This window comes from Ictidomys tridecemlineatus, chromosome 4 (assembly GCF_052094955.1).
Source record: "Ictidomys tridecemlineatus isolate mIctTri1 chromosome 4, mIctTri1.hap1, whole genome shotgun sequence".
Lineage (NCBI taxonomy): Eukaryota > Metazoa > Chordata > Mammalia > Rodentia > Sciuridae > Ictidomys > Ictidomys tridecemlineatus.
In genome coordinates, this window is record NC_135480.1 from 44485905 (window position 1) to 44498398 (window position 12494).

General features: G+C 37.9%; 1 protein-coding gene across 8 annotated transcripts in view; it reads left to right on the forward strand.

Annotated features, from left to right (window-relative positions):
* Positions 1–12494, forward strand: part of LOC120889616 (tumor susceptibility gene 101 protein) — a 120233-nt gene that overhangs the window by 45744 nt on the left and 61995 nt on the right. For 7 of the 8 annotated variants that reach the window (XM_078046365.1, XM_078046367.1, XM_078046366.1 and 4 more), the window contains 2 exons: positions 8815–9017; positions 10499–10738. In XM_078046365.1, the coding sequence (XP_077902491.1) occupies positions 8815–9017; positions 10499–10738 (443 nt within the window). Of the gene's footprint in view, positions 1–8814; positions 9018–10498; positions 10739–12072; positions 12400–12494 lie in introns of those variants that run through there. The other variant, XM_078046373.1, reaches the window with a different exon arrangement.

The following is a 12494-nucleotide window of genomic DNA, read 5'->3' on the forward strand; positions in this document are numbered from 1 at the left end:
TACAGCTAACTCTCTGATGTATTGTATTATGAATGTTTAGCAATTGCAGAAATAATGGTTATCTTTTTATACATCATCATTTGAAGTAGACTGCCTTATTCTACACACGGCCATGAATGGTGAATTCTTGATTAGGTAAGAGAATACCCTCGAGTAAGGACCTGTAAAGTTTGGAAGTCCACAAGGCCACCCTTACTCTGACACCAGTTGCCAGTTTGAGAGTTCTCAAGACCACGCTGAGATTCTATAATTCTCTAGAAGGACAAACTCACTGAAAACTATTATACTAAGACTACAGCAAAATGATGCAGATTAAAATCAGCTAAGGAAAGAGATGTATGAGGTAATCAAGAAAGTTCCAAGTTGAAGGCTTCTGATGTCCTCTTCGAATGGTGTCATAGACACTGCTGACTTTCCCTAACCACAACGTATAACAATATATACAGAATATTTTCAACAAAGGAATCCCACCTGAGCTTTGATATTCAGAGTTTTTATTGGGGCTTAGTCATGAAGACATGGTTGGTTCACTCCTGGTGGAACTGACCTTTAGTTTCCAGGCCCTCCAGAAGTTGAACTGTAACTACAGCAAAGCCTGAACCCCCCCACGATTGTTTAGACTATTTTGTGTGGCCCAAGGCCCCCAGTTAAATAAACAAAGACATTCATACCAGGGAGGGTATTCCAAGGGCTTAGAGCTCTCCTCCAGGAGCCAAGGGTAAAAGCCAGTCCTCTCCCTTTTGGGGTAAGACTAATTACTTACTACACAGAACCAGACCATAAAATATCTTGTTTTTGTTTGAACTTTTAAAAAATACCCTAAAGTATCTCCCACCATTAAGATCTGTCAAAAACTTCTTGCTATTAGTATAATTTGAAGATGAGAAGGCAACATAAGAGTACTGGAAAAAGAGGGTACCCTGTCATGCACAAGGCCTTGGATTCTGTCCTTTGCACCCTAAATGAAAGACAGGTCCATGTTTACCTAAGTATGGGCTGGGCCATCACGAATGTTACAAAGCAGGAATTATGGCACACTCCTATTCTTTGAGGGATGGTTTTATAATAGAGAATAGGTTGGAAACTTAACTTTGGTTTGTATAGCAAAAGCAGAGATTGTCACAGAAAAGATTTAATGCATGTTGCATTTTTCTAATGTTTTGAATTTATTTGGAGAACCCAAACTTATAAATAAATTTTCAACTCTCTGGCAAAAATGGCAAACCAAAGCAAGTCAAAGAGAGAGAATCATGCTAGTATTATCTGCTAAACCATTTGTATGTCCCCTTGGAGACAGGAATAGTTATCTTTTATTTGACTCATGAAGAGGCTTACCACTGAATTGCAGTGGCTGTTGAGGCATATTTATTTGAGTAAGTTGAAACAGTGATAGTGTTGAAATCTATAATGTTAAGTATTTTATTCACTTTTCAATACCCCTTCCAACTATAGCCCTTCAAAGCAATAGAGCTTCAGAAGTTATTTTCTGATTTTCAGAGAGAAGAAATATTGATTAGCTCTTCTTCATTTGGTTTTATAACACCTTGCCATTTTAGCATTGTTATGTTGATTAACAATTTTAATTACCTTCTACATTCCAGCACAAATAAGAGAAAGGAAGGTTCCTGTAAAGCACATCCTAAGGACTTCTAGTTCCTGGGGCCTTGAGATTGCTTTTATCCAGGACTCCTCGAAGATAAGTAATTCTGTTGGTTTCAGGAAACCCTTCAGCAGTTTGCCACTCATGTTTAGGTTGCATGTAAGGAGTATGTGGTCCCTCCCTATCAACTTTTAAACTGTTTGTAGTAAGAACTGTTAAGAAAGTAGGTTCCAGTTGTTGTGCTGGTGCTTTGAGAATTAATTATGGGTTAATGGAAGAAAGATCATGGGTAGCAGTTAGTCTTAACCATAACTTTGTGGTAGAGATGGAATTTGATATTCAAGAGCATTAAACTCTATTAGTTCAGAATGGCTTAGAGTTTATTGAAGGGAGAGGTAGTGCTTGTTAAGGAAAAGAGCAGGATCATTTTGCTGGTATTTAAAGCACATGGGTCATTTGCAAGGCCTTCAAAAAGTTTGCCTTTCATAGACTGTGGGTAGCATAATTTAAATATAGCAGGAGTAGAACATAAGTTTAAAAATGAGATTGGGGTAATGGTGACAAGGCCAGAAAATAGACATTAATAATAGCAACAAAATATCTGGTTGTAGTTCCTCCCTTCACTGGTTTTCACTTTTTCTTTTTTCATTTCATCTTCATGGAATGTTTGTTGAGAATATTCTGAAGTTCAGGCTTTCTCCTTGCAGATTCTTTTATTTTTTGATCATCATGGAAGGTTTTTATTTCATCTTCAAATCTGAAGCTTAATTTTGCTGGATTCTTGGTTGGCATCTGTTTTCTTTCAGAGCTTGGTATATGTTATTCCAGGACCTCCGAGCTTTGAGAGTCTGGGTTGAGAAATCAGCTGTGATCCAATTTGGTTTTACCCCTATATATAATCTCATATTTTTCTCTCTCAGCATTTAAATTTTTATTCTTGTTCTGTATGCTGGGCATTTTCATTATAATGTGCTTTGATTTGTGTATGTTGTAATTTTGCACATTTGGGGTCCTGTAAACCTCTTATATTTGATTTTCTATTTCATTATTTAGACTTGGGAAATTTTCTGATATTATTTCATTCAAAAGATTGTGCATTTCTTTGGTTTGTATCTCCACACCTTCATCTATCCCGATAATTTGGTCCTTTCATGTTATCCCATAATTCTTGCAAGTTCTGTTCATGGTTTCTTAACATCTTCTCTCCGTGGTCAACTCTATTTTCAAGATTATATATTTGTCTTCATTGCCTGAGGTTCCATCTTCCAAGTGGTCTACTCTGTTGGTGATGCTTTTATTTCATTTTTAATTTGGTTTATTGTTTCCTTCATTTTAAGAATTTCTGTTTGGTTTTTCCCCACAATCTCTAACTCTATTGAACTGATCTTTTGCTACCTATATTTGCTCTTTTACATCATCTTTTACTTTTAGTTTAGCTGTGTTCATTCTAAATTCCTTCTCCGACATTTCTTCCACTGTGGAATCAATGGATTCTATTATTGGAGTATCTCGGTTTGCTTGGAGAGATTTGTTTCCTTGTTTTTTCATGTTCTTTGAGTGTCTACCCATCTAACAGTATGGATGTGAGGCAGTAGAATTTCTACCCTGTGGACTTAGAGTGTCTCTGAAGGTTTCTAGTACCTCACTGTTTAGGGGGAGTCAAATAAAAACAAGAACCAATCAAACAATTTACAGCATTAAATCAAATAGCTCCTATTATGATATCTATAATGTTAATTAACATAATAAACAAAAATTATATAATTAGTTTTGCCTATAATAAAAACAGCAAGTTTGTGGGCTGGGGTTGTAGCTTAGTTGTAGAATGCATGTGTGAGGTACTGGGTTCAATTCTCAGCACTGCATATAAATAAATAAAATAAAAGTTAATTGACAACTACAAAAATATTTTTTTTTAAAAAAAACAGCAAGTTTGTAAAAGAGTTTACATTTTCAGTTGGTAGACAGGGAGAGAACAGAAATGATAAAGGATGTGATGATTATGAGGGAGGAGAGAAGACAGAAGTAAGAGATTAAAGGAAGAATGAAAGAAGAATAGAGATTGGCTGTCAGCATCATTTCTAACCCCATGCCCCCTCCCATACTCCCCCTCCCTACCCCACTATGAATCAGCCTCCTTATATCAGAGAAAACATTAAGCATTTGTTTTGGGGGGGATTGGCTAATTTCACTTAGCATTGTCTTCTCTAACTTCATCCATTTACCTGCAGATGCCATGATTTTATTCTCTTTTGTTGCTGAGTAATATTCCATTGTGTGTATATGCCACATTTTTTAATCCATTCATCTATTGAAGGGCGGTGGAATGTGATGGACATTATTATCCAAAGTACATGTATGAATACATGAATTGATGTAAATATACTTTGTATACAACCAGAGATATGAAAATTGTACTCTGTATGTATAATAAGAATTGTAATGCATTCTGCTGTCATATATAAATTTAAAAATTAATTAAGGGCTGGGGATGTGGTTCAAGCGGTAGTGCGCTCGCCTGGCATGCGCGGGGTGCTGGGTTCGATCCTCAGCACCACATAAAAATAAAATAAAGATGTTGTATCCATCGAAAACTAAAAAATAAATGTTAAAAAATTCTCTCTCTCTCTCTCTCTCTTTAAAAGAAATTAATTAAAAAAGAGATTGGCTGTTAACAGAAGAAAACAGAGGATAAAGGGAAACAGGAGAAAAAATGTAAAGCAAAAATTTAAATAAAAATTACAACAAAAGAATACAAAACAAAAATAAAATATACTAATCAAACATTCTAGTTCACAAAAACTTATCCATGTAAAATAACTGACTTCAAAAATGCTAGAGATAAGGAGAGAGAAAAAACAGAAAATTGTATAAATGTCCATGTACCATTAAGGTTACTATTAAAGAGTGAAAAAGAATTTTAAAAAAAATCTTGATGAAAAGTTAAAGAATTCTTCCTTTTGGAGTTCAAAATATTCTCAGCATCTCTTCTTAGCAGTTTAGGTGGGGTCTTCTGGAGTGTGATATTCCATCCTCTGGATTGCTGGAGTGAGAGGTAGGAACTATCCCATAGGCATAGTTCCTGGGGGCAGGGTTTAGGTTTAGGTGGGCTCCAGGCTCTTCACTGAAAGCTAATTGGTCTGAAGATTGTAAATCAATGAACCTCTGGGGCCCAGTACTTGCTGGTCTATGCTGGAGTACTTTACCCCAGAGTTCTCCTGGATTCCACTCATCTGGTGGGAAGTCAATTATTAGTCCTCCTGTCACCTGCAGACCCCACGCTTCCCCACGCTTTCTGGTCTTGGGTTCAGTCTCCAAACAATTTCTCCTGCCCCCACCTTCTCAGTTCACAGCCAGAGGCATCTCTCCGAACCCATCCTTCAAGCAGTCGGATTGGAAAGGGAGGGATAGAGCTGGATGGTTTCCTGAGATCCATTATCCCCTGTATAAAATCTCTCTCCACGTTTGATTTTTTTTCTGGTCATTTAAGCACACTCTATGTTGTGAAGTGTGTGTTAATTGGGCCTGTATTTCAGGGTAAACTGGAGTTTGCCAGGAGTCAGCTTCTTCTGCTGCCGGCCTGGCCCTGGCCCTGCCCTATGCGGAAGCTGTAAATTGCAGCAGCTTCTTTCCCCACACAGAGATGTCATGCAGCATGTGTTTCAGGTTTGTGGGGCAATGTCCTTGGTCTCTAAACACTTCATACACAGATATATCTCAGACCTCCCCAAAATTCAGGCCTTTAATTCCCTTATCCCTCTATTGTGCTCATGGAGGAACCTCTCTGGCTGGAGCTTCTGGCCTGTCTTATGGCAGCATCTATGCCACTGGAGATTTTTTTCTTATATCAATGTTTTGTGTTTCTGATCTGCTTTGAATGTCCAGTTTTAGGTTCCAGTAAAGTACCCTCCCCCTTTTTTGATCACCCACATTTGGAGAAGCTGCCTCTCTTCTTTGTTTCTTGGTTTCATGCCACGGAGCGTCCAGGAATGTGATCCCCTCTCTGCAGTGTTCTTAACCTTTTTCTCATTTATTCTCCTAGCCAGTCAGCCCTTTTAGACATTTTTTCCCCTAACCATTCTCCTCACAGAAATGTTATATGTGTATCTTTGAATTAAAAAAAAAAGCAATATATCATTTTCTAAATTCATTTTTTTACCCTTGTTTGGCATGTATGGGGGTGATCTCACCCCCATTGAGAATGTACATGGATCAAAGACTAAACTTGAACTCAGGTTAAAACTAGAGAGAACAGGCTTCATACCCATGTTTTGTGGCTGGTAAGAGGTGAATAAATGGACATTTCCTTGTCTGAATGGATTGTAACTACAGAATACAAACAAGTAGAAAATGTAGTCATTGTACTTTGTCTAAATAGAATTAGGAAGAGGGATAGATGCAAACTTTAAGGCATTTTTGTCCTTAAAAGGGATCTGGAGAAGTAAGTTTTCTTGCTAAGAAAGGAAGGTGTTTTAGTTAATTTTTATGTCACTGTGACCACTGTGACCAGCCATCTCTTCCTGACTATAGTTACCGCCCAGTTAATCCGTACCAATAAATGAACCCACTGATTTGGTTTTACTCTCAATTTAGTCATTTCACTTCTGAACATTCTTGCATTTTCTCACATATGACATGAGCTTTTGGGAGATACCACATATCCAAATCTAACAGAAAATTCTTTTGAACAGTGAGGAGCTAGGCACATAATTAAAGGAGTTAGGATTCTTGTGCCAAAGCAAAGAGGAAGAAAAACAGTGGAATACTCCTATTGATGGTTTTTGTCTTCTCTGATGATATCCTCCTGCAGATTGTTGCCTTTGTGGAAGATGGTAAAAGAGGATTTAGGGATTTATGGCTTTAGGGAGGGATCAGAAGGATTGCGGATTTTGGTTAGATTTAATGGCAGGTGAGCCTATGAAGTCCTGGGCAATTGGGTGGCTATGTATGAGGCCCTGTTGTGGGGCAGCTTATCTCCAGGGATATATGAGATGGACAAGGAGTCCAGGCTGAGGAGAGATGCTTACTGGGAGTAGGAGTAGTACAAACACATCAGAGATGCCAGAAGTGAGTGAGTGAAGATATGAATGGGTGAGTTCAGGAAAGTTGCCATAGTCTTCCTGGTACCTTCATTGTATGTATTGGAGGGAATGGATAAAGGGGTGGAAGAAGAAACTGTAGTGTCGGAGAAAAATGAGGAAATGAGCTTAGAAGTAATGGTAATAGCTGATAAATTGATACAAATGCTTTGGAAGTGAGGTATTAAGAGAAGCCAAGGTATGGAAAACAAAACCTTGATTTTCATAGGGGAAATTTAGTCCTCTAGCTTTGCAGCTCTGAATTCCAAAGCACAGTTTGTCTGAAAGAGGTAATACTTTTGTTTCTAAAAATATGGAATAATAAGCTAAAATGCTTTCGTAAAATGAGAAGTGAATTCTGAAACATATATACTATATGGATTTGTATGTTAATAATCAACCGTTTGCCTCTATGAACCCTACAGAATGGATAGTTTGGGCTCCTCTCAGCAGGAGGTTTCTTGATGGAAAGGAGGAGACCCTTGTAGGGAGAAATAGTGAACACTGGGAGGCAGTGTGATGTTGGGACTTTTTCACTGTACCAGGGTCCCTAGGACACTCCTCAGGTCATGGAGAGGACACTGAACTTAATTTTACCTGCTAGATAAAGAAAATCCAACTCAGAGAGACCCTCTTTCTTCTGGGTTGGAAACAAAAGAAAGGAAAAAAAAATAACTCTACACTTCCCTTCAAAATCTGTGATGCTGGAGAACTCCAGAGTCTCCCAATGTAACCTGGGTAAGGATTAGCTTCTATGAGAAAACAGTTTTACTAATCAAAAACTGAAAAAGGCAAAAATCAAACCAGCTTCTAGAACTGCAAAAGTCGTGATCAAATGGCCCATTCAAAGCATGTGTGGAACTGGGGACATGCCTATAATCCCAGCAACTGGGGAGGCCAAGGCAAGAGGATCACAAGTTCAGAGCCAGTCTCAAGGCCCTAAGGAACTTCGCAAGACCCTGTCTCAAAAAATAAAAAAAGGGGGAATTTGGGAGGGCTAGAGATGTGGCTCAGTGGTTAAGCACCTCTGAGGTTCAATCTCTGATTTAAAAAAAAAAAAAATGCCTGGTAATAGTTGCAGAGTATTTTGGATAGCATACTTTCTTTGGAGACAGTGTGCCTTGGCACCAGGAAAGGGCCTGTAATGAATGAGGACATGGGTGGTGAAAGTTGGGCACATTTTTGCAAACATACTGGAAAGGTCTGTTTCCCTGGTTAGTGTAACTCTGTCAAGTTGATAAAAATTTTCAACTCAAGGTAGAAGTGATACTTTGTTAGTCTGTAATCATCCCTTATTCCTTATTGGCAGTTAAGGTTAAATATATTTCTTATGTCCCTATATGGTATTCTATAGTCAAATATAATTGAAAAAAAAACTCATTTATGTTTGCTGATTTAGAAACATAACTGAAGAATGTTAATATTAATAAAGAGTACCCATAGTTTTTTTTTTAAAGGAAAGGCCTTTCTGGAGAAAATTCTGAAAGATAAGTTCTTTGATCTGAAATGTGCAAGGAAATTATACTGATTAGAAAGAGAATTTGAAAAAGAACAGTAAGGAGTCTGAGAATAAACAAGTTTAATCAACTGCTAAATTTTTTGGATATCATTCTCTTTTGCTCACCTGTTCTACCATCTTCTCTTAATAGGGAGTAAAGGAGCAAAAGTCTTGTAGAACCTGAGGAGCCTTACTAACCTGTTCATCAGTTTAGGGAAACTCTGCCCATTTTAGTCATTGAGTGGCCTCTCCTGGCTGGCTGTCTTCTTTCAGCTTAGCAGTAAAACCAGAGAATGGGCTTGATTCAAATTAAGAAGTATTTTTCTTTGGTATAAATTTATGGTCTCATTTGTTGGAGATTTAAAAATAATTGTAATATTTAGGGTTATTAGTCTCTGCCTAATTGAGATTAATTGAGTAAATATGGATTAAAAGAGTATTTCTTAGAGCAAAAATTTCTGAATCGGCTCACATTTTTTGTTGTTTATTATGGAATTGTAGCAAACATTTTCTTTTTTATTTCCTCCTATTTTGAAAGTGTCTGCTCATATTTTGACCTGTTCTCTGAAGGTTCCTGTGAGAGGAATAGAGAGAGCTTGGGAAATAAGCAAATGTATTTTTATTTTTGTCTCTGGCAGGTCCCAGCAGAGATGGCACAATCAGTGAGGACACCATTCGAGCCTCTCTTATCTCAGCAGTCAGTGACAAACTGAGATGGCGAATGAAAGAGGAAATGGATCGCGCTCAGGCTGAGCTCAATGCCTTGAAACGAACAGAGGAAGACCTGAAAAAAGGTCACCAGAAACTGGAAGAGATGGTCACCCGTTTAGATCAAGAAGTAGTAAGTAATTCATCCAAGACTTTTGAGATTTGGGAATTGAAGTTTAGTCATGGCAAAATGTTCTGTGTATACCATGGGTATGCATGGATTAAAGAGTTTAGAAAATTATAGGTGTCTAGGGCTGGAGTTGTGGCTCAGAGCACTTGCCTGGCTTGTGGAAGGCCCTGGGTTCAATCCTCAGCACCACATTCAAATAAATAAAAGCTCCATTTACAACTAAAAAATACTTTTATATATATATGTGCGTGTGTGTGTGTGTGTGTGTGTGTGTGTGTGTGTATAATTTTAGAAATTTGACTATAGCTTCTTTATAGCATTATTTAAAATAGAACCCATGTTTGTTCTTTGGGATGTGATTGATATTTAGAGCATTTTGCTTGCCACCCAAAGAAAGGACTGTTTGAATATGTGATGTTGCCATACAGTTAGAGTTCGAAGCCACAATAAAGATCCACAGACCGTGAGTTATAGATTTAAGGGACAGTTTTGTTTCCAAATGTTGTTTAAACCATTTTAGAGTTATCTTCAATGAATTCTTCTAACTTGAGAGAGTCCCATAAACATGGTGTGTTTCTTTGTGACAGATTGTTTTTCTTTAGAGTCAGCGTGTAAATCAGTCCTGTGTCTTTATTTAGTGAAAATGAAGTAAAGGCACTAGCATAACTTGAGAGCCAGTTTCACGTGTCCACTTCTCATACCCATGAGGGAGAATTAATTTCAGTAAATGTGCACTTTTGATTTAAGAGAAAAGAATTATTGCCAGGCATGGTTGCACACACCTATAACTCCAGTGACTCAGGAGGCCTAGGTAAGGAAGATCACAAGTTCAGAAACTTAGGCTCTAGCTAAGTTGCTTAGGGCCTTGCTATCTTAAAATAAAAAGGGCTGGGGATGTGGCTCAGTGGTTAAGCACCTCTAGATTCAATACCTGGAGCCAAAAAAAAAAGGTTAAAAATATTGAAATTCAAGGGCTTTGGAGGAAATGATTTGTACCTAGACATGGAGAATGGTTCTAATATATGTATAAAGTGAACTCTGTAGTGGCCAGCCATTTTCAGAAGTTCAGGAAAGTGACAGTAATGTAATTTAGAGCCTACAATCACCACATACAGTATCCTCAAACTAAAGCCAAGTGTTCCTCAGGACTCTGCATTATTACTCTGTGGCAGATGCCCACTTGTTAGAGGAAGAACCTCTTTTATGTAAAGTGACTTCCTCCTGGAATGCATCTTGTGGATGGCTTAGTTTTCATTATCGTTTGTTAACTGATAAGTGCAACTCTTGTCACTGTTACTAAATGTGCTCAACTGAGGATATTTCTACCACTGTCCTATTTTCATTCAGCCTATTAGATCACCTTTTCCTCTCCTTTTAACTAGTGTTATTGTTTTATTAGTCCCTTCCTGTGAAGTTGTCTGACAAGCAAATAATTATGTACAAATTAGTATAAAGCTTTCATGCATGTACTGTTCTGTTTTCAGGCTGAAGTTAACAAAAACATAGAACTTTTGAAAAAGAAGGATGAAGAACTCAGTTCTGCTCTGGAGAAAATGGAAAATCAATCTGAAAATAATGATATTGATGAAGTTATCATTCCCACAGCCCCACTATATAAACAGATCCTAAATCTGTATGCAGAGGAAAATGCTATTGAAGACACTATCTTTTACCTGGGAGAAGCCTTGAGACGAGGAGTAATAGATCTGGATGTCTTCTTAAAGGTATGTCTTCCTCACTGTTTTCCAAGTTTTTAGATCTTGTGCTATAGGGATACTGACCTTGAAAACCATAAACCAAAAGGGTTTCTCTGTAGGGAACTTTTAAGATAATTTTTCCATACAAGAGCAAGCAGGTGAGGTATATAACCATGATCAAGCAGTGTCTTCTTAGAGCGCTGAGGATCACTCCAAGTAAGGAGAAATTGGGCAAGGGTCTGCAGTTCCTACCCGCCTGGCAGAATCAAGATGGCTGTAACTCTTCTATTATAACTATTGTGTCTGAGTGTATCAAGGGGACATAAATTTACATAGGTTCTTTTAGATTATACTATTTAAATTGAGATCACTGACTGCTCACTCCATCTTTTATCTGTTAGTGTTGTATAATTTTAGATTGGTTTTCCCCCGATAAACAGCCCTTTCCAAGGAAGTGGGCTATTCTTTTGAATGAAAATTTTCCTAGGCTTAATGCTGTTATGCAGATATGAAAATCTAGTAAGCTGGGTTTGGTTACTGCTGTTTGGTGGGTCATGGAGAATATAGTTTTAAGAATAGCAGCAGCCGCCATCCTTTCGATATTTGGTCCAGCTGCTGTTGGTGCCTCAGTGTACATGTGAGGCTGGTCAGGTCATTTAACTGATCTTACTGTGGGTGAGAGGATAAACCATGTGCCTTAGGTCTGATGCAAGCTTAGGTCTGAGGCAAACACATGAGTTGGTATAAACCAGAGACCCAAGAGAGAACTCTATACACTGTCTCCTGCTTTGATGGCGTAGCATAGGGAAAGATGCATCTGGTTAGATAAGAGGTGTATGCTACTTGTAGGGATTAGACCACGGACAAAAACTAACCCCATGTTGCTTATCCTTGCCCATCCCCTTTTTATAGCCAAGGGAGAAGAATGGGTAACTTCCATTAGGATCATGCTACAAGTTTTCATGGCAAAGTGAGACATCTTGGTTATATATCAGAAGTGTAACTCAGTGGTAGAATACTTGCCTGGCATCTGTGAGGTTCTGGGGTTGATCCCCATCACCACCCAAAAAAAAAAAAAAAAAAAAAAAGAAAAGGATAAAGCTCAAAATCCTGAGCCAGATCCTCGAATGTGGTGCTTTCTCTGTAAGCCTCAGAAGACTTTGCTCTAATGTAGTCTACTGGCTTCATTGTGGTGAAGTTTTAAAAGCCACAAGTAATGAGGTAGTGATTCCAAACACAGGTTGATATTGGTAATGTATTTAGGATTCTTAGATCCCATTTAGGTTATAGCTATCTGATACTTCATGCGTGAGCCTGGATCAAAGCCATTCTAAACTGTTGAAAATTTTCCCCCCTTCCAGCATGTACGTCTGCTGTCCCGTAAACAGTTCCAGTTGAGGGCACTAATGCAAAAAGCAAGAAAGACTGCTGGTCTTAGTGACCTCTACTAACTTCAGCTGGAGTTTGACCTCTTCTTAAAGCATTCTTTTCTTCTCTTTTCTTTTATCAGTAGGTACCCAGAATAAGTTATTCAGTTTATCATTCAAGTGTAAAATATTTTGAATCAATAATATATTTTCTGTTTTCTTTGGGTAAAGACTGGCTTTTATTAATGCACTTTCTATCCTCTGTAAACTTTTTGTGCTGAATGTTGGAACTGACTATGCTAAATAAAATTTGTTGCATAATTTTTCTCTTCTTTTTTGGACTTCTTTAGGAAAGATCTATGAACCTTCATAAGAAGCAATCTTCTCACTTAGCAACTAAAACATAATATTGATCA